Source organism: Phyllobates terribilis, unplaced genomic scaffold (assembly GCF_046119375.1).
Source record: "Phyllobates terribilis strain yellow unplaced genomic scaffold, ASM4611937v1 Scaffold_3__8_contigs__length_932513732, whole genome shotgun sequence".
Classification (NCBI taxonomy): Eukaryota; Metazoa; Chordata; class Amphibia; order Anura; family Dendrobatidae; genus Phyllobates; species Phyllobates terribilis.
Window position 1 is genome coordinate 739960139 of NW_027362763.1, and position 22080 is coordinate 739982218.

At 42.2% G+C, this 22080-nt stretch overlaps 1 protein-coding gene across 3 annotated transcripts in view; it reads right to left on the reverse strand.

Moving 5' to 3' along the window:
* ASB3 (ankyrin repeat and SOCS box containing 3) overlaps positions 1 to 22080 on the reverse strand; it is a 168603-nt gene that overhangs the window by 73202 nt on the left and 73321 nt on the right. For all 3 annotated transcript variants that reach the window (XM_073672125.1, XM_073672124.1, XM_073672126.1), the window contains exons 5-6: positions 18833 to 18945; positions 15607 to 15742 (exon numbers count right to left, since the gene is read on the reverse strand). In XM_073672125.1, the coding sequence (XP_073528226.1) occupies positions 15607 to 15742; positions 18833 to 18945 (249 nt within the window). The remainder of the gene's footprint in view (positions 1 to 15606; positions 15743 to 18832; positions 18946 to 22080) is intronic.

A 22080-nucleotide genomic window follows, 5' to 3' on the forward strand; every position in this document is an offset into this window, starting at 1 on the left:
ATAATAAAAATAAAAGAAGCATCTGATTTCCATTGTAAACTTGTGTGATATTTTTGTACATTTTTTAAATTTATTTTTTTTAGCAAACAACCCCCCCCAAAAAATGACACTTATCGGTTCCCCTGCTCTCAAACACAGCAGCCTATGAGTTTATTACCCAGTCATTAATACTCCGTTCATAAACTATATGGAGAATGGAGACAGGTGTCTGGAAAGTCGTAACAAGCAACGTTTCTTTTCCTACACAATCTACATTTTCTCTTTTATTTTCTAAAGGCTTCATAAACTTTCTACAAGGGAACCAGCAGACGTTTTCTGCAGTGTAGATCACGATATGTGACATATTAACAGGCTTTTAAATAAGTCGGTAACAGCCTGTGATTTCCGCATTTTATCATCATAAATATTATACGGAGAAGCTGTAGCAAAGCTTCCGGACAGGGGGGGCTGTAAATTATATAATCAATTTGTATGCAAATATAACAGTTATCAAATAAACCCCGTTAATCTCTGGACTCGCCTCCAGTCGATGTCAAACACTTAGCGTTATCTTTGTTTGCTTTCAAGCCTGGAATAATGGCGATGCGCACCTGGAAGGCGGCCAGGTAGTCTCAGCAATGCTGATCAATAAAATACATAGCAATTTCTAGTGTCAACAGAATAAGACTGTGGATGGGCAGCCGTGCACAAATTGCCAAAGTGATTTCTGCAGGATGAGAGCTTTGGCTGAAGCACCGGTCTGCGTGTCTTCCATACTGGGCCAACTGGTTAATTACACGGGGGCTGGTTTTACGAAATGGGAGCATGTCCCAGACACGGCAAGATATGGGTCCAGCATACAACAAGCAAGGTAATTCAGCTTCTTTATGGCTTTTTAGAAAATCGCATTTTACCAAGGCTAATAAAAGGGATTTTCCACTTGTTTATGCATCTAAAGCTTAAAGGGGATTTCCATGAGTATACAAAATTAGCCCTAAAAAAGGAAATAGTATAAATATATGTAACGCTGACGCCCATGCATGGTCGCTCCCCCTCATCCCGGCAGGGACGCCGACATGCTTACCGCCTCGGTTGCCCAGTTGCGTCCTCTGCCCAGTGTCCTTAGAGCGTGTGCGTCGCTTCTTAAAGGGGTTGTGCGCATACACCGGATGGGTCCCAAGCCAATAGCTGGGAGGCGCCAAGTATTTAAGGCACCTTCCCCTGTAGGGAGGTGCCTAAGAAACTTTAGCGTATTGTTAGTGTTTAGTTTGTCTGCACTGCAACTTAGTTGTTAGGTCCCCGCATCCTTCCAAGTCTGAACCTGATCTTGAACTCACCCCTGCCTGTATCTTGTCTTAACCTGAATCCGCCTTGTCTGAGTCCGAGCCTTTACTGTTACCTGTCCAGTCTGAACCAGTACCTGTGACCCTGTACCTGAGTCTGTCCTGTGTTCCTGAACCCGCCCTGTCTGAACCTGTTATAGTATCAGTTCTGTTTACCAGCCGTCCAGCATCCATTTATCCTGTGCACCAGATCCTGGCCTGCTTGACTCTCAGGGTATGTGCACATGATCAGTGTTCACTGCGGATTGGACGCAGCACAAGTGCGCTGTGTGCAGTCCGCAGCGGCCAGATGTTACAGCATAGTGGATGGGATTTATACAAATCCCATGTCCACTATGCGTCTGCGGCACACCCGTGGAAACTGACATGCGGCGTGTCTTTCCAGACTGCAGCATGTCAATTACTCTCTCTATTGGGTCTGCATGCGGGCTTTCCCCATAGACCTAATCTCTATGGGGAAAGTCTGCATGTGAGGGAAAAAAAAAAAAAAGAGGCCGGCGCTCACTTGCATAATGAGCGGAAGGCAGAGGCGGCTTCTCCGCAGCCTCGGGGCCGCAGCCGGCTCCAGATAGTCTGCGCATATCCTCAGAGTTCATACCTGCATCCCTGACCCTTGGGGTCAGCAGCTTCAGTATCGGGGACTGCCCTGGAGTGGTACCTGGAGGCTACCTGCAGCTCAAGCCTAGCCTCACCATCAGAGGCTCTAGTGAAGACCAGGTAGCCGCTTAGTTACGCCCCTCCAGGGTAAGCCCGGCCCGTGGCGCAATGGGTCCACACCCACTAACGTGAATTACTGATTTGTTATATCCCACACTCATGCAGAATCACTGTACCATTGGCCTAGCCAAATCCAACTAGTCAATCAACTACTGCAGCTTCAATCTACAGCTCCGATGCAAACAGTGTGTCTCTATGATAACAGATAATAAACAAATTCTCTGTAGCGTAAATCTACACTCATAATCTCATTTTTGGTCACGTTGCTCTGAACACTAAAACCTTGTACCGCTACAGATCTAGTGCAGACTAAAATAAGGTATAGAATCTAAAAGACCCTCAGATTCTTCACTAGTGATTATCAAAAAAAATATCTGAATTTAAAGGGGTTGTCCTGTACTTTATTATTGATGGCCTATCCTTAGGAATAACCGTATACCTCTCACTTTTGGAAAACAATTGCTCAAAAACTGAATTTCCTTTTGAGAAAATTACTAATAAAAATATTTTTAGTAGGTATAATCATATTTAATAATTCAATGTACAATTGTTATAAATGTTTATATGTATAAATCCTGTAGAAAACTAAATCATTGACGCCTGAAAGATGCAAACCTAGTCTGTAATATGAAAAATGACTCCTGACTTCTAGAGCACGGGTCAAGTAATCTTATAGAGGAGATTCATCGTACGGACGAAGGTGGTATAAGAGTCATGTGAGCTCTCTACCAGCACAATCACTAAGCCCTCCTATCAATCACATGTGTAACATGTATGGTGCCGCTTGTGCTGCTTACTGCCGATGGGGGGGGGGGGGGCGATTACTTTACGTGAATTTCCACCATAGAATATTATTTTGCTGTTGCTTTTTAAATTTATTAAAACTGGTTAAAAATTCTGTATAGATAAGTTTCATCATCTATCCTTAAAGTGGCCAATGCTCGTTTTGGTTTAATGCATGTTGCAAAATTTCCGGACTAGGTATACTAAATTACTAACTATTACCCGCCATTAGAGGGAGTACAGCACTTAATAGCAGCACAGTATGCAGGAAGCTCCTCAGCTCCCTCTAGTGGAGGCTGCAGACAGAATGTTTTTGTTCTAATTTATCAGTATGAGCATGGCCTCCACTCAACGCTTTAGTGGCCTACTACCAGGGCTGTGGAGTCGGTAAGCCAAACCTGCGACTCAGACTCCGACTCCTCAATTTCCCTTACACCAACTCCGACTCCACGACTCCGACTCCCACATATATTGCTTATATTTAAATAGATAGAGAGATAGATAAAGTCAGAGAGGGATGGATAGATAGTGGGATAGATGGAGGAATAGATAGATTAATATAGGGATGGATAGGTAAATAGAGGGATGGATAGATGGAGAGATAGATACAGGGATCGATGGATGGATAAATATATGGATAGATAGATGATAGAAAGCCATATGGATGGATAGCTGGAGGGATAGATGAAAGGATGGATAGATAGATGGATGGATAGATAGAGGGATAAATGAAAGGTAGATGAACGGATAGATGGAGGGATAGATAGATGGATAGATAGAGGGATGGATAAATAGATGAATACATGGAGGGATAGATAGAGTGTGATAGACAGATGACAGCTACAGAGAGCAAATAGTACATTGCACATATCACACATATAGTTCACACATTGTACAGAAAGCACATAATAATCACCTACAATATTAGCATTAGTTACCTTCCTGTAACAGAAATGAGCAGTAGTACTTTCACTTTCTCCAGCTCAGGGCCCAGGAATCAGATCCTGTGCAGGGCAGGCAACCCTCCCCCTGCTCTCTCTGGTGAAGACGGCAGAAGACAGGACAGAGGAGGGGAGATTGCCCCCTGCAGTCTGCAGCCGCTGCAGGACGGGAACACTGCAGCATACAAGTGAGTTTTGATAGGTGCGTGCCCCAGCTTCTATGGGGGGGGGCAGCTGCCCCCCCTGCCCCTTGCTGGCTACAACCATGATTCACACAGAGCATTTTTGCGGATCCGTTTTTTGCAGTAAAATGCAGTGTCTCTGGGCATCCTAGCAAAGTCAATGGGTTTCAAGATATGACATTCAGACACATCGTTTTGTGAGGATCCGTTTTTGGGCTCATTCTGCATTGAACTACTGTACCCAATTTATTATACACTGCTCAAAAAAATAAAAGGAACACTTAAACAACAGAATATAACTCCAAGTAACTCAAACTTCTGTGAAATCAAACTGTTCACTTAGGAAGCAACACTGATTGACAATCAATTTCACATGCTGTTGTACAAATGGAATAGACAATAGATGGAAATTATTGGCAATTATCAAGACACCCTCAATAAAGGAGTATTTCCGCAGGTGGGGACCACACACTACATCTCAGTACCAATGCTTTCTGGCTGATGTTTTGGTCACTTTTGAATGTTGGTTGTGCTTTCACACTCGTGGTAGCATGAGACGGACTCTACAACCCACAGAAGTTGCTCAGGTAGTGCAGCTCATCCAGGATGGCACATCAATGCGAGCTGTGGCAAGAAGGTTTGCTGTGTCTGTCAACATAGTGTCCAGAGGCTGGAGGCACTACCAGGAGACAGGCCAGTACACCAGGAGACGTGGAGGGGGCCGTAGTAGGGCAACAACCCAGCAGCAGGACCGCTACCTCCGCCTTTGTGCAAAGAGAAACAGGAGGAGCATTGCCAGAGCACTGCAAAATGACCTCCAGCAGGCCACAAATGTGCATGTGTCTGCACAAATGGTTAGAAACCGACTCCATGAGGGTGGTATGAGGGCCTGACGTCCACAGATGGGGGTTGTGCTCACATCCCAACACCGTGCAGGAAGTTTGCCATTTGCCATAGGACACCAGGATTGGCAAAGTTGCCACTGTGGCCTGTGCTCTTCACAGATGAAAGCATGTTCACACTGTCCACATGTGACAGACGTGACAGAGTCTGGAGACGCCGTGGAGAGCGATCTGCTGCCTGCAACATCCTTCAGCATGACCGGCAGTGGGTCAGTAATGGTGTGGGGTGGCATTTCTTTGGAGGGCCGCACAGCCATCCATGTGCTCTCCAGAGATAGCCTGACTGCCATTAGGTACCGAGATGAGATCCTCAGACCCCTTGTGAGACCATATGCTGGTGCGGTTGGCCCTGGGTTCCTCCTAATGAAGGACAATGCCAGACCTCATGTGGCTGGAGTGTGTCAGCAGTTCCTGCAAGATGAAGGCATTGAAGCTATGGACTGGCCCGCCCGTTCCCCAGACCTGAATCCGATTGAGCACATCTGGGACATCATGTCTCGCTCCATCCACCAACGTCACGTTGCACCACAGACTGTCCAGGAGTTGGCGAATGCTTTAGTCCAGGTCTGGGAGGAGATCCCACAGGAGACCATCCACAACCTCATCAGGAGCATGCCTAGGCATTGTAGGGAAGTTATACAGGCATGTGGAGGCCACACACAATACTGAGCCTCATTTTGACTTGTTTTAAGGACATTACATCAAAGTTGGATCAGCCTGTAGTGTGTTTTTCCACTTTAATTTTGGGGGTGACTCCAAATCCAGGCCTCCATTGGTTAATAAATTTGATTTCCATTGATGATTTTTGTGTGATTTTGTTGTCAGCACATTCAACTTTGTACAGAACCAAGTATTCAATGAGAATATTTCATTCATTCAGATATAGGATGTGTTATTTGAGTGTTCCTTTTATTTTTTTGAGCAGTGTAAATTTTAGGAGTCGGAGTCGGTCCATTTTATACCGACTCCACAGCCCTGCCTACTACATTAGGCTGGTTTGACACATCCTACATTCAGTCCGAACCGGATGCGGTTCTCCTGACCCAAATGCAACAGCCTCATATATATTGGGGTCAAGAGACACATGGCCAGTGTGCACACTGAGATCTGTGCTTGTACCAAGAATGACTGACGTGTGACACCTCCTTCAGACAGACCTCTTTCATCTTCATCAATCAATGGAGGCCACACCAAGACAACACCTGGCACATAAACATGTTGTTAAGTGAAGTTATCTTCTATCCATCGGCTAGGTGATAACTTCTGAATAGTTTGGGGTCCGACACCTGGGACCCACACCGATTGGTAGACCGCATGCGGCACTTTCATACGTGTCAGAATGGATAAGAATGCCCGACTGCCACTCCATTAATTTCCTATGGAGCTGCCAGATAAAGCCGGGTGCTGCAGTTGGCAAATCCAAAGGGAATCAATGAAGCACTGGTCGGACATGCCCATCCATTCTACCAGGGATAAAAGAGCCGCGTCTGCAGATTGGTGTGGGTCCCAGCGATCTATAAATTATCACCTAGCCTGTAGATTAGTGATACCGTCTCTTCCTTGGACAACCCCTTAAATAAAATCTTATGAACCACAAGAGGAATTAGGTATTAATTACAGTTAGGTCCATATATATTTGGACAGAGACAACATTTTTCTAATTTTGGTTCTAGACATTACCACAATGAATTTTAAACAAACCAATTCAGATGCAGTTGAATTTCAGACTTTCAGCTTTCATTTGAGGTTATCCACATTAAAATTGGATGAAGGGTTTAGGAGTTTCAGCTCCTTAACATGTGCCACCCTGTTTTTAAAGGGACCAAAAGTAATTAGACAGATTAAATAATTGTAAATAAAATGTTCATTTCTAGTACTTGGTTGAAAACCCTTTGTTGGCAATGACTGCCTGAAGTCTTGAACTCATAGACATCACCAGACGCTGTGTTTCCTCCTTTTTGATGCTCGGCCAGGCTTTCACTGCGGTGGTTTTCAGTTGCTGTTTGTTTGTGGGCCTTTCTGTCTGAAGTTTAGTCTTTAACAGGTGAAATGCATGCTCAATTGGGTTGAGATCAGGTGACTGACTTGGCCATTCAAGAATATTCCACTTCTTTGCTTTAATAAACTCCTGGGTTGCTTTGGCTTTATGTTTTGGGTCATTGTCCACCTGTAGTATGAAACGACGACCAATCAGTTTGGCTGCATTTGGCTGGATCTGAGCACACAGTATGGCTCTGAATACATCAGAATTAATTCGGCTGCTTCTGTCCTGTGTCACATCATCAATAAACACTAGTGACCCAGTGCCACTGGCAGCCATGCATGCCCAAGCCATCACACTGCCTCCGCCGTGTTTTACAGAGGATGTGGTATGCTTTGGATCATGAGCTGTACCAAGCCTTCGCCATACTTTTCTCTTTCCATCATTCTGGTAGAGGTTGATCTTGGTTTCATCTGTCCAAAGAATGTTCTTCCAGAACTGTGCTGGCTTTTTTAGATGTTTTTTAGCAAAGTCCAGTCTAGCCTTTTTATTCTTGATGCTTATGAGTGGCTTGCACCGTGCAGTGAACCCTGTGTATTTACTTTCATGCAGTCTTCTCTTTATGGTACATTTGGATATTGATACGCCTACCTCCTGGAGAGTGTTGTTCACTTGGTTGGCTGTTGTGAAGGGGTATCTCTTCACCATGGAGATTATTGTGCGATCATCCACCACTGTTGTCTTCCGTGGGCGCCCAGGTCTTTTTGCATTGATGAGTTCACCAGTGCTTTCTTTCTTTCTCAGGATGTACCAAACTGTAGATTTTGCCACTCCTAATATTGTAGCAATTTCTCAGATGGTTTTTTTCTGTTTTTGCAGCTTAAGGATGGCTTGTTTCACCTGAATGGAGAGCTCCTTTGACCGCATGTTTACTTGACAGCAAAACCTTCCAAATGCAAGCACCACACCTCAAATCAACTCCAAGCCTTTTATCTGCTTAATTGAGAATGACATAACGAAGGGATTGCCCACACCTGTCCATGAAATAGCCTTGGAGTCAATTGTCCAATTACTTTTGGTCCCTTTAAAAACAGGGTGGCATATGTTAAGGAGCTGAAACTCTTAAACCCTTCATCCAATTTTAATGTGGATACCCTCAAATGAAAGCTGAAAGTCTGAACTTCAACTGCATCTGAATTGTTTTGTTTAAAATTCATTGTGGTAATGTCTAGAACCAAAATTAGAAAAATGTTGTCTCTGTCCAAATATACAGTACAGATCAAACGTTTGGACACACCTTCTCATTTAAAGATTTTTCTGTATTTTCATGACTATGAAAATTGTACATTCACACTGAAGGCATCAAAACTATGAATTAACACATGTGGAATTATATACTTAACAAAAAAGTGTGAAACAACTGAAAATATGTCTTATATTTTAGGTTCTTCAAAGTAGCCACCTTTTGCTTTGATGACTGCTTTGCACACTCTTGGCATTCTCTTGATGAGCTTCAAGAGGTAGTCACCGGAATTGGTTTTCACTTCACAGGTGTGCCCTGTCAGGTTTAATAAGTGGGATTTCTTGCCTTATAAATGGGGTTGGGACTATCAGTTGTGTTGTGCAGAAGTCTGGTGGATACACAGCTGATAGTCCTACTGAATAGACTGTTAGAATTTGTATTATGGCAAGAAAAAAGCAGCTAAGTAAAGAAAAACGAGTGGCCATCAATACTTTAAGAAATGAAGGTCAGTCAGTCCGAAAAATTGGGAAAATTTTGAAAGTGTCCCCAAGTGCAGTTGCAAAAACCATCAATCGCTACAAAGAAACTGGCTCACATGAGGACCGCCCCAGGAAAGGAAGACCAAGAGTCACCTCTGCTTCTGAGGATAAATTTATCCGAGTCACCAGCCTCAGAAATCACAGGTTAACAGCAGCTCAGATTAGAGACCAGGTCAATGCCACACAGAGTTCTAGCAGCAGACACATCTCTACAACAACTGTTAAGAGGAGACTTTGTGCAGCAGGCCTTCATGCTAAAATAGCTGCTAGGAAACCACTGCTAAGGACAGGCAACAAGCAGAAGAGACTTGTTTGGGCTAAAGAACACAAGGAGTGGACATTAGACCAGTGGAAATCTGTGCTTTGGTCTGATGAGTCCAAATTTGAGATCTTTGGTTCCAACCACTGTGTCTTTGTGCAACGCAGAAAAGGTGAACGGATGGACTCTACATGCCTGGTTCCCACCGTGAAGCATGGAGGAGGTGGTGTGATGGTGTGGGGGTGCTTTGCTGGTGACACTGTTGGGGATTTATTCAAAATTGAAGGTATACTGAACCAGCATGGCTACCACAGCATCTTGCAGCGGCATGCTATTCCATTCGGTTTGCGTTTAGTTGGACCATCATTTATTTTTCAACAGGACAATGACCCCAAACACACCTCCAGGCTGTGTAAGGGCTATTTGACCAAGAGGGAGAGTGATGGGGTGCTACGCCAGATGACCTGCCCTCCACAGTCACCAGACCTGAACCCAATCGAGATGCTTTGGGGTGAGCTGGACCGCAGAGTGAAGGCAAAAAGGCCAACAAGTGCTAAGCATCTCTGGGAACTCCTTCAAGATTGTTGGAAGACCATTTCCGGTGACTTCCTCTTGAAGCTCATCAAGAGAATGCCAAGAGTGTGCAAAGCAGTCATCAAAGCAAAAGGTGGCTACTTTGAAGAACCTAGAATATAAGACATATTTTCAGTTGTTTCACACTTTTTTGTTAAGTATATAATTCCACATGTGTTAATTCATAGTTTTGATGCCTTCAGTGTGAATGTACAATTTTCATAGTCATGAAAATACAGAAAAATCTTTAAATGAGAAGGTGTGTCCAAACTTTTGGTCTGTACTGTATATGGACCTAACTGTATGCAATAAATGACATTTATTAGTTACGTCAATCGTATTTTTATTTTACAGTCAGGGTAGTAGCGATGCTCTGGCACATAAGTCGACTCCATCTGTCACAATTTTCTATCTCACAGAATATCGGACACAACTATTAACCTTCGTATCATGTTTGGCATCCTGCTATTTCCCAAAGGCTTTGTATGATCTCCTCATTGTATCCTTCGATTTGCGTCCCCCTGTTATTACCTCTCCATCTACTCTGTCAAGTATGCGGAATTATCCATAAAAACGTATCATTGAGAGTCCGAGCAATTAACTCTTCCTTAGTGTCACAGAAAGAGGAGGCAAGAAACAAACTGAAAAATGCAAATATTGAGAAACGAATGGAGAGGCTGAAGTTAATAAAAACAAATGTTTCCCATTGTTCCAAACCACTAACATTTATTTTACTGTTTCTCACCACTGCAAACACAATTTCTATAAAAGTGGAGCCCCCCTTAAATCCCATTGTCTGCTTTTTTAAAATTACAGCCGTGATGGCACTGACTGGTAGCACAATCTGACAGGCGAGGAATGATTGATGACCTGTCTAGCCACATAAGCGTGATGCCGCTGTAGATATGCGGCCTACAGTGGCAACGCAATGTATTTAATGCAAGCCATAAAAAATAAATGGCAGCAAGTAGCTAGCAACTGGGAAGACAAGCAAGCCATTTGTATGGAGAAAAAGGCACATCAATGATGCATGGTAGAGCCTGAAATATTCAGACTTCAGGATGGGGGAGAGTTATGATGGGCTACAAATATATATGCCAGGCATGGCCGTTTTTTTTCTACATGTCTACCAATACAAGGAGCAGCACGGCATATTGCTTTACTTTACAGCCTTCTTAGATAAGACCTTTACATAGGTCTGCCTCTCCTTTTTCTGCTCGTCGTTGGGCGGTGATCTCCTGACGATTGATCATTTAGACCAATGACATTGTTGGGCGCCTGCCCGAACTGCCCGCTCTTGTGCACAAACACAGGGGCAGTGAAGCCTGCCAGATCCAGCTAGATTTATCTATAAAATACAGTTTTCACACGCGTGCTTCTCACTTAGGAAACCAGCCACTATGATAGACTGCAGAGGTGGACGGTAACCTAGGCAATGAGCTGTAAACTATAAGATTAAAAGTCCCTTCAGAGACTATTTTTAATAAGAGCCGAGTTGCTTGTTTTTACAAACACTTAGCAATTTTACCCAATTAAGAAGTTGAAACACCTACAACTAAATAGGAATAAATAATATAGACAAGGACATAGGATGATTCATAATCTGACCAGAGCCAAGAAATGGGGACAATCCAAGAAATATGGCCACAAGGTTGTGTAGTTCTGGTAAAGTCAACTAAACTGATATTCGTTTCCATGGATAAAAATGGAAGCGCTATAAGTCTTGTAACTAGTGTTCAGTAGCCGTGTGCTTTTATAGGATTTCCACACTCTGTATAGAGTCATGTTTTAGACATCGGGGCTAAGTAACGTAGCTCATATTCTCCAAACTGATTAAATTGATAGCCTCAAGCTAGATATGACCATGTGCTTGCCCCCAAGCAAAAGTGCATTATTATTTAGGTGGCCATTAGATTTAAGAGGTTGTCCACTACTAGGACAACACCTTCTCACTCCTCATGTTTTGCACACTCCCCTTCCGTGCCGGCGCGGTTCCAGCGGTGTCGACACTCCTATTCCTAGGGCTCACGTGAGGTTATGACACTCGAGCCCTGTGCCCAATCGGCGCTGGCGTCGCTGTCCTCGTCATTGGACGTATTGATCATCAACAAGTCTCCAGGGCTGCGGCCGCTCTCCGCCTTCCTCTCGACGTTCGATTTGTCCAAAAGTGGGGACAGTGACGCCAGCGCTAATTGGGTGGAGGGCTCATGTGACATAACCTCGTGTGAGCACCGGGAACGCGAGTGCCGACACTGCTGGTGCCGGCACGGGAGGGCAGTATAGATGTTTTTATTTTAACGGGGTTAAACATGAGAAATGAGATGGGGTTGTCTATATAATGGACAACCCCTTTAATGAGTATGGGGCAGCCTGATGATGATGGTTTCCCCAATGACATATCAGGGAAAGAAGGATCGAGTTGTTAGTTGTTAACATGTCTGATCCTTTTGTGGAAAATTAGCCGCCACTATAGGTATCTGGAAACCTATGTACTTCCTTGCTCCTCATTCAGAACACATGCATGCTCAGCCAGGCAGAGTGTGCATCTGTATAAGGAAATCGGAAGCTTAAAAGTTTAAACGTGTAAAGTTTCTCTGCAATTAGACCGCCAAACTGGCTTAGCTATACTTCTAGACCATAAAAAGCTATCTGAGGAAATAAAGTATGTAAATAGCCTCTCCGCAGAGCGTCTCATGTGCCACCTATTGCAGGCAGCAATCTTCGAAAACAATAACATCCCTTTAAAGGGCCTTGCCACAAGACTTAGGATACAAAGCTAAACCAGAATCTTCGGCAAAAGAAAATGACCTCCATTTCATAGAATCATAGAATGTAGAGTTGGAAGGGACCTCCTGGGTCATCTGGTCCAACCCCCTGCTCAAAGCAGGATTCACTAGATCATCTCAGACAGATGTCTGTCCAGCCTCTGTTTGAAGACGTCCATTGAAGGGGAACTCACCACCTCTCGTGGCAGCCTGTTCCACTCATTGATCACCCTAACTGTCAAAAAGTTTTTTCTAATATCTAATCTGTGTCTCCTCCCATTTAGTTTCATCCCATTGCTTCTAGTCTTTCCTTGTGCAAATGAGAATAAAGATGATCCTTCTACAATGTGACCGCCCTTGAGATATTTGTAGACAGCTATTAAGTCTCCTCTTGCAGACATCCTTTTCAGGGTTTTTGCCTGTTGTCAGTGCAAAGGAGGAGATTATTTGGTTGGGTAAGACATTTCATGGAGGATTTAAGAGGTAAAGGTTTTTGTTAAGGAGACTATCACCCTGAACCAGTCACCTACCAAAAGAAACTAGTCAAGGAAAAGAAAGATTAGTTTCTGCCTGAAAAAAACAGTCAAACACGGGTCTGAAATTCAGACCTGTGGCTGCCTCCTTCATGACACTAAGCTAAACTAAATAGCTAGATGTCTGCAGGCCAAATGTAGCCTGTTGGGAAGATGTATTCTTAGTGACAACTGCAGGTGGCAGCCGATTTTCCATGGTTTCCTGTGTCCCCCAAAAGGGCGTCCAAGAAATCAGATGTTCTACAGTACCCGGCAGTGACCACTTCAAGAGAATAGAAAATATTCTGCAGTACCAAGCAGTGTTTTTTTCAAGACAATATAAGCCGTTCCGCAAGTATCTAGCAGTGGCCGCTTAAAGAGAATAGGAGATGTTCTGCAGTACCCAACTGTGGCCGCTTCAAAAAAGTAGAAATTATTCTGCAGTACCACGAAAGTAGCCGCTTCCAGAGCATAGAAGCTGTTTTGCAGTACCCAGCAATGGTCGCTTCAAGAGAATAGGAAATGTTCCTATAGTGATAGGCAGTGTACGCTCAAGAAAATATGAACTGTTCTGCAGTACCCTACAGCGGCTTCTTCAAGAGAATAGGAGATGTTCTGTAGTACCAAGCAGTGGCCTATTTAAGAGAATATAAGCTTTTCTGCAATATCAGGCAGTAGCCGCTTCAAAAGAATAGGAGCTGTTCGGCAAAACCTGGCAGTGGCCGCTTCAAGAAAATAGGAGATGTTCTGCAGTACCCGACTGACAGCTTTAAACAACTAGGAAATGTTCTGCTGTTCCAGGCAGTAGCCACTTCCAGAGCATAGAAGCTGTTCTGCAGTGCCCGGCAGCAGCCTCTTTAAGAGAATAGGAAATGTTCTACAGTATCAAGAAGTGGCTGCTTCAAGAGAATAGGAGACACTCTGCAGTACCCAGCAGCAGCTGCTTCAAGAGAACAGGAAATATTCTGCAGTACATTGCAGTGGTTGCTTCAGGAGAATAGGAGATATTCTTCAGTACACTGCAGCGGCCGCTTCAGGAGAATAGGAGATATTCTGCAGTACAATGCAGCGGCTGCTTCAGAATAGATTTTCTTCAGAACCTGGAAGTGGCCACTACACACTAAATGTAACTGCGCATATGTTTGCATTTGGCCCAGAACTTATAACCATTCATCGTGCGGGGTGCCGTGTGTCTGATATTGATTGACCTATCCATGACAATGTTGTGACTGGATGACCCCTTTAAGAAATGCCAATAATACACTGGAAGATAGATTTCTCCAGAATAGCACAGCTCAGTACCCCTGCCATGTCATTATAAGGTGCTCTTATGGAGGATTCCACACTGCAGTTTTTATATGCTGAGTGAGTGATGGGTAGAAAAAGAAATCGGTTACATACAGCAAAGATTAATTCCTGCACAGAATTTGATATACACTCAAAAATGAGATCCATGACAAGAGATCTGTAGAAAACCTCAATAACCCAATAATCATTTTGCGCGAGTGTTGGGCTAAGTGTCATGACAAATCCATATTGGTTTAGCTTTAAATGGTTTTCTGACTTTGCAAATAACGTTTACTCATTATATAATGCAAAGGTATGACATTTTCTGATATACCAATGGACGTGAATTTTCACCGCTTACTTCCAGAGTATAAGAATGTGTCCTGGACATGTGATGCTCACACTGGTGCAAGGCTCGTAGCAGTCACAGTACAGTTATCAGAGCGAGGAAACCAGAATGGCTAATAACATTTTCCATGAAGAGACCCAAGGACTAGGAAGAGGAATAAGCTACAGTGAAAATAACAAAAGTTAGCACAGTCTACCTAAAAGGGGCGCTTCACAAAAACTGTGCTAACTTTTGTTATGTAAGCAGAAGTCAGTCCTGCAGCTGATCAGCACAGGTCTCACTTCTAAGGAATCTAAAGCATAAAGTCTCTCCTTGTTACGTGCACTAAATCAGTATAAGGAGACTTATAGGCAATGCAATACTTTGCTGGGGAGAATATGTCAATAGCCTCTTTAGAATGGGAGAGGACAGGAACTCTAGTGCCATCTATTGGAAGTAGCAATATTAAAAGTCTTTATAGACCCTTTAAAAAGGGACTTGTCACATGACTTAGCAAACAATAATAATAATACCAATAAGCAAACAAGAAATTCCATTTTCAGACATGTGTTTCGGTTTTAGACCCCTTGTCAGTGGCCTCTCACCCAGACAAAATCAGGCCACCTGCATTGTACTGTTGAGGGGCAAATATCCCGAAACACGTGTCTGCAAATGGAGTTTTTATCTTCTTTCACTCAGAAGAGGCTATTTGCATGTCGGCCACTCAAACGAATAGCCAACTACATTGTGTATGGAGGGACTGGGTCTGCTAAAGTGATCTACTGGGCTCTGTGATTATCCATATATCTTAAAAAATATATAGGAGTTCCTCTTGTTAGACAACATCCTTAAAGCTAGATATCATTGCTAATTAAAGAGGTTGTCCACTACCGGACAACCCCTTAGTAATAGTCCCAGTACGCAGCTTAACATAGCTGTGACTTCCGCCAGTCACCTCCTGACTATCAGTGGCCCCAGCAGTCACTGTTCTGTTTTTCTTCTGTTATGATGGAATAGTGACCACTGCAGCCAATCATTGGTTGCAGTGGTCAAGTGACTGTGATTGGAGGATAAGTACTTGTTTGGTAGATAGGTATACTTTTTTTTATTATATTGTACACTGAGGCCATTAATAAGGGGCTGTCCAGTAGTGGACAACCCCTTTAACAATACAGAAACAAGACAAATCTTCCAGCTGTCATCAGTAATACTTAAGGACAGCCACCACTGATACGCAGGTATTCACAATACTTCACTTGCTCAGCTACTTACCAATAGACTGCAGTAAGTTCAGGCACTCATATTTCCCATACTGTGCTGCAATGAATAAAGGTGTAATGCCAAAATCATCTTTGCACTCCTTATCCGCTCCATTCTCAAGAAGTAGTTGTAGGAGGTCAGTGCGTCCCTGGAAATACACAGGTACTAAATGAGCTCATACACGGCAATGTGTAAGAAAAAAAAATCACAGCTTTAGAAGTATAGAAAGAAAAGCATCATTCCAAGCAAAGCTGCGCAGGATTTACAATTTCACTAATTATTTATAAACTTTAATCAGATACCGCAGTTGTGTGCAAGTTGTACTGAAAAAAAAAAACCCTCAACGTCACCTATTTGTGAAGTATTTGAGGCAGTGTTTCTATGCTGACATCTAGACACAGCCTTTGATAGGTCATCAGAAAACAACATCATTGAAATGTTATTTTACATTAAAGGGGTATTCCCATTGCCAAGATCCTACCCCAATAAGTAGTAAGTATAATAAAAATATTAGCAAATACCGCTAATTAGAAATATAGTATAGATCTTCTGATTCGCTATGTCGTTTACCTTATGTGCAGAGCATTGTAGTAGCTTAGGTATCCATGGTTACTTACAAACACTTATATAGTGACAGTTAGTTAGTAAGCTGTTAATGGTCGTAACCATGGATACCTAAGCTACTGCAATGCCCTGCACATGGGGAAAGTGACATAGCGACCAGAAGAACTATATTAATAGTAATCTTAATTTATATAGTGCCAACATATTTAGCAGCGCTTTACAATTTGGAATTGGAGGTATTTGCTAATATTATTATTATTACAACTATTACATATTGGGATAGGATCTTGGAGATGGGAAAACCCCTTTAAGTGTACTTTTAAAATATTTTTGGTACTGTGTTTATCTTTTTTTTTATCTTCTCATCACTATCTATATAACTCTAAATATTGTGAAATCTTGTGACCACTGAGCTTCATATTAGGCTAAAAGATTCTGTACAGAAGGCTTTTCTGCAGTCTCATTGTCATTACAGACAGGATTACAATGACAGATATCACCTCTATATGAAGAAGTTAACACAGGGTCCACAATATGCACAATATGGGATGGTCACAGCTCACCTCCTCTCCATCCCTGCACAATGATCTGCGCACAGATCACAGAGCATGCCCACAACAGTCTCCGATAAAATTAATAAACATCTCCTTTTCTATGGTCCACGTAGTTGTTGGGAAGTATAGTTCTAGATTATGTTACAGAATCTCAGGTCAGATCGCTGACCCCATAATCAAGTACAGAGAATAAAAAAATAAATGAAAAAAAAATTGATTTCAGCCAACTTGGATTTTTTATTTTTATCTAAGTTTTTGCCCTGTCTCACCTACATACAGACCCCGAGCTGGACATTTGATTTTAGGCAGCCCCCAAATCTAAGAAGCATCATTGTCAGAAGCTCCCTGTCCTCTTCAACAGCTAAAGGAACCTTTCCCTGCAACCAGAAAAAGTGTAAAACCTGTCCATTTATAATGATCAAAGACAAGATAAAGATCCCCAACTCACATCAGGACTACAAGATCCCAGGTACTTTCAGCAGCATCACATCTAATGTAGTGTACTTAATTATATGTACCAAATGTCCAGCTAGGGGTCTGGGGAGACAGGGCAAAAACTTAGAACAAGGATGAATTCTCATCGCCACACAACAAAAGAAAAAAGAATAGATCTACCTGTAGCCAAACATTTTTGCATCCCTGATCACAACATCATGGACATGAAGTTATTAAAAGGTAACTTCAAATCTCAGCGAGACAGAAAAGTTTGGGAATACAAACTCATGACAACCTTTGACACACTCAGTGCAGGAATGAATGTGTCGCAATGGATTTATGTCATTCTACATCAACTAACGAATGTGCTCCTCAGACCATGTGGGGTCATCACAACCCTGGACTAGACCTCAAATCACAGGACAATAAAGACTTTCACACTCCTTATATATGAACTGCTCCAATATTTACAGCCACAACTCTTTCTCCTCTCTCACATACTCATAGTTCTGCTTCACATCACTTGTCTCATCTATTTCATTATCTTTGTGCCCTGCTGTGTATAAATATATTATTTTTCAGATTTTTTTTGTTATTCTATGCCTGATAAAGAGAACGGAGTAGTCTCGGAAGCTTGCAATTTGTTACCATCTTTTCAGTTAGCCACTGAAAGTCATCAACCACTGAAGACTCTCAAAACTTAATATTTTTCTTTCTACTGGCTAACACTGTACAAACGTATCTTTTTCCGATATTGAGATGAGTATTTTATGGGTCCAGCTAAAGACAGAGAGCTCATAAAACCAAGTGCATTCAGCCTGACTGACACCTGCAGCTTGTACTGAGCTGTGTGAAATCTCAGGAGCAGGGAGGAGCTGCCAATCAAAAGCTAGGTGGACGGAAAGTGAGTTTACACCTACATAAAAAATTGTACAGCCAGCTGTATAGCAAATAATTTGCAAGTACCATCCTCCGTGCCTAGGAAACCGGCCACCTCTGACAGAGGACAGTAATATAGGTAACGAGCGGTATACTATAAAAATGAAAATCCTTTCGTTTTCAAAACGGAGAGGAATTTTAATCAGGGCTGTGGAGTCGGTATAAAATGGACCGACTCAGACTCCTAAAATATATAATAAATCGGGTACAGTAGTTCAATGCAGTTTGTGGGGAATAATTTACTCATAAGAATTTGGGAAAGTTATGAAATGTCCTACAAATGTCTGTCCCATTCCTGATCTAAGGGTCTAGACTTTTAGCTGAGATTAATCTGTGTTACAGTAAATTTATCACTTAAACATGAGCCATGTATGAGGGAGTCGGAGATGTGGAGTCGGTGTCATGGAAATGGAGGAGTTGGAGGTTTAGCTTACCGACTCCACGGCCCTGATCTTAATAAGAGGTAAATGGCAAAATAGCTTGTTCTTATAAGTACTTTGCAATTTTACCCATTTTACTGAAATGAAAAGCCCTTTAAATTTTATTTTAAGTTATTGCAATTTTAATAATGTATGACGATGAGGCATCCCCTTAAGAAACATCTCATATAGCAATAACAGGTATCAGCTATCTAGACCCTTTATAAAGCATATAGTGGTAAAAGATGAGTTGGTTAGGAAAGTAACATATAGTATGAAACTACACATAGCTGGGCTTTCTAGTCATCATGTTGTTTCGGAGCTTACCATATATGAAGCCTGATGAAGCGGATTCCACCCTGAACAAGCCTGTGGCCCGTTTATATTTGCTTTATATTTTAGCAGCAGCTTAACAACAGCTTCACATTTGCTCTCCACAGCTGGGGTAAAAGAGGAAAAAGTTACATCAACACAAAATCTAAAAATGAATGGTAGTAGCAGTGCAGGATTTACAACACAATACCTTGTACTTTTCACTTCTACAAATCAACCTACATCAAAACCACACGCCTTATGGAAAAAACAAGAGATGAATTTAGGTTATTAGAGAAGAACCACTGCACTAACCGCCTCCAACACTGAGCAGAACTCACAGACAAGAATTTACCTCCAGCGTATACTTAAAAGAAATCTCTCCCTGGATTTTAGTTATATTTAGCAATATATAGGTTTTTTAAGTTAAAAAATATATATACATGAATTGGCTATAAAAGGTAACTAACATTTAAATTTTTTATTTAACTTTATAGGGATTGCGATGGGTCCATACACCACTCTCATCACAAAACTGTGAATAGACTCATAGACTTACTGTTGAGCTCATATACAGCTCTGTATGGGCTATGCAAGAGTTACACACTTTCCAGCAGTGTTTTGCCTCATCGTTGAGGGTCTTAGGACCCGCCCCCCCCCCCACACCAATCAGCAGCACATCAGTTGCCCTGATCCTTCTGTAGTCCCGGCAGCTTCAGTTACAATCTTGTGCTTTACATAGAAGAGTTTTTCCTCTTTTGGCAAATGACAGGAGCAGTGTGTGAAGGGGGCGGGCTACCTTACTATTTCAATATATAAGCCAGCCCCCTTCTCTATCACAACTGATGCATGGAGGACACTAGCTTAGCTACTGTAATTGGAGGCCCTTACAAATACTGCCCTGGTCACATGTCGAAATTACACTGTCGAGCACAGGTTTGAAACGGAAAATTCAGGGACCCGGGTCTGAGCAACTATCTAATAATGACGGAACCTGGGTTAATTAAAATACATTAGTTATATAGCTTAAGTTAAGCTCATTTATATATATTTTTGGTTGTCTGCGCGCCTTTAGCCTATGAAGTGCAGTTCCATAAGACTTGGGGTGCAGTCTGCGGAGAACTTCCACAGTATTTATCGGCAATGAGTCACCTAGCTAAGATTGATCTATGGATAAAGTTCTCCTCTGAGTAAGGCTGGGGTCACACTACCGTATTTTCATCATCCGAGAGAATCCGGCCGATTAGGCTCATCACACTCTGATCAGATTGTGACCACAGAACGCTCCGATTCTCTCGGATGAGAAGATGGGAAAAAACATTTCTCCCTTTTCTCCATTCTGTCAGTCGGTGAAAATCGGACTGCACTCAGATTTCATAGGAGATTGAGTCCAGATTTTTTCCATGGACTCAATGACTTGCATGGCCCCATAGAATAACATTGGTCCGAGTGAGATCCGATGTTTTGTAGGATCGCACTTGGCCCCCAAAAAAAATTGGTCCTGCACGAGCCCTAAGAGTACATGCACACACAATAGAAAAGCTGCAGACTTTCTGTAAAGATTTGTCTGTAGAAACTTCAGTGGATAATAGATCAGCGTACAGATATGAATAATGGGGTTTTTGTGACACGCGTAGGTCCTATAGTTATGGGTGACATATTTTTGGAGTTGTGACGAAGTGGCGAACGTAGCATTTACTTGGATCACTGGGCGGTTGGCGCATCAGCCACAAATCAATATTGGCCAGATAGACGATGATATATATGCCATGTTTCCTATCTGTGGAAAGCTAAAATGATGATAGGAAATATGGCATTAATATCTCCCACATAAGACATCCAGGTGGACAGATATCCTGAAAATTGGGGATCTCAATTTTTTTGGGACCTAGCCACATCCCATTGACCAGACCCCATATGAGCTCACCAAGGGGAGGTATATGGGAGTGACTTATCTAATAAAATCAGATTCTGAATTATAATCTTTGTTCAATTCTGGTAGCCACAGCTTGCTGTAGGATTGTTCCATTTTCCTAAAAAATAAGAAAAAAAAAAGAGCTTCCTTCTATAGAGAACAGCCATTCCTGTGACCCCAGGTTTATTCATTTTCTTTCGTTATCCCTTTTTATTACATGTAATTGGAAATACAATTTTGTTTTTGTGATATTTTTTGTATATTTTTTATAAAACACGGTCTACTGCACTTTTCCGTTTAAATATATAAATTTTGACTAATCCAAAAATTCCTCAATCCACAACCAGTACGGCCAAAAGAAGCATAAAGCTGACAAGAACACTTAAAAGGTATAACGCTTCCTTGTAAAGGGCTAAAAAATATCTTTATTAGACAACTAAAAAAATATATACCGGTATAAAGGACAATATCACAATAAATCAACAAGAATGGAGGATACAAGTGAAGGTAAAAAAGAAAGTGGGTACACTTGGATATTATAACATATAGTCCATATGAGGTCAATTAAGTACAATAATGCATCGTATCAAAAAATAGAGACACAGTGTCACATATATTAAAAATAACAAATCAATATAATGCTAGATAATGTGTGAACAAGTCACAACAGCAATCCTGCATAACACAATACTTATTAACAGCGTATAAATCACACACATGGAACTAATAATAAAGGTAACGTTACCTGCAGTGTATAACGCCAGGAAGCACCATTCCCGACGCGCGTTACGCAATTAAATTCTTTGTATAAAATTCAATAGCATCATCGTGGCCTCATCCATCAATCGTCAGTCAATTGCATAATTGTCCTGAAGATTGGAGGCAGCGGAGTGCTGGTCCATGACAATTGGTGGCATCAGTGGGATATCTTTCCGGCTGGTTCCTGACAATGGTCATGCAGGTCTTTCAGACGTAAATCCATTAACACATTTATATCTTCTATTTGTTGCTGTATTCCTGAGAAATTAGGACTTGAACTGATATACAAATGAGGCGTTAAGTGCTCAGGGCAGGTATAGCACTTAACTAGTCTCTGCCTCCCAAGGTAGTTTTCCCAACCAGCACCAGCCTGTTTAGCTTGATCACTGGGTGATCTCAGACTCTAGGCAATAAAATCAAACAGTGAGCTATCGATGGTGCCAATGAGGCTGGTGCTGGGCGGAGAAATAACCTCGGGAGGCAGAGGCGCCGACTCGGGAAGTGCTTTTTCATTCCCAGAGCACTTAACGTCTCATTTGCATATGACGATCTTACTGACAGATTTCCTTTAAAGGTGTATTCCCATCTC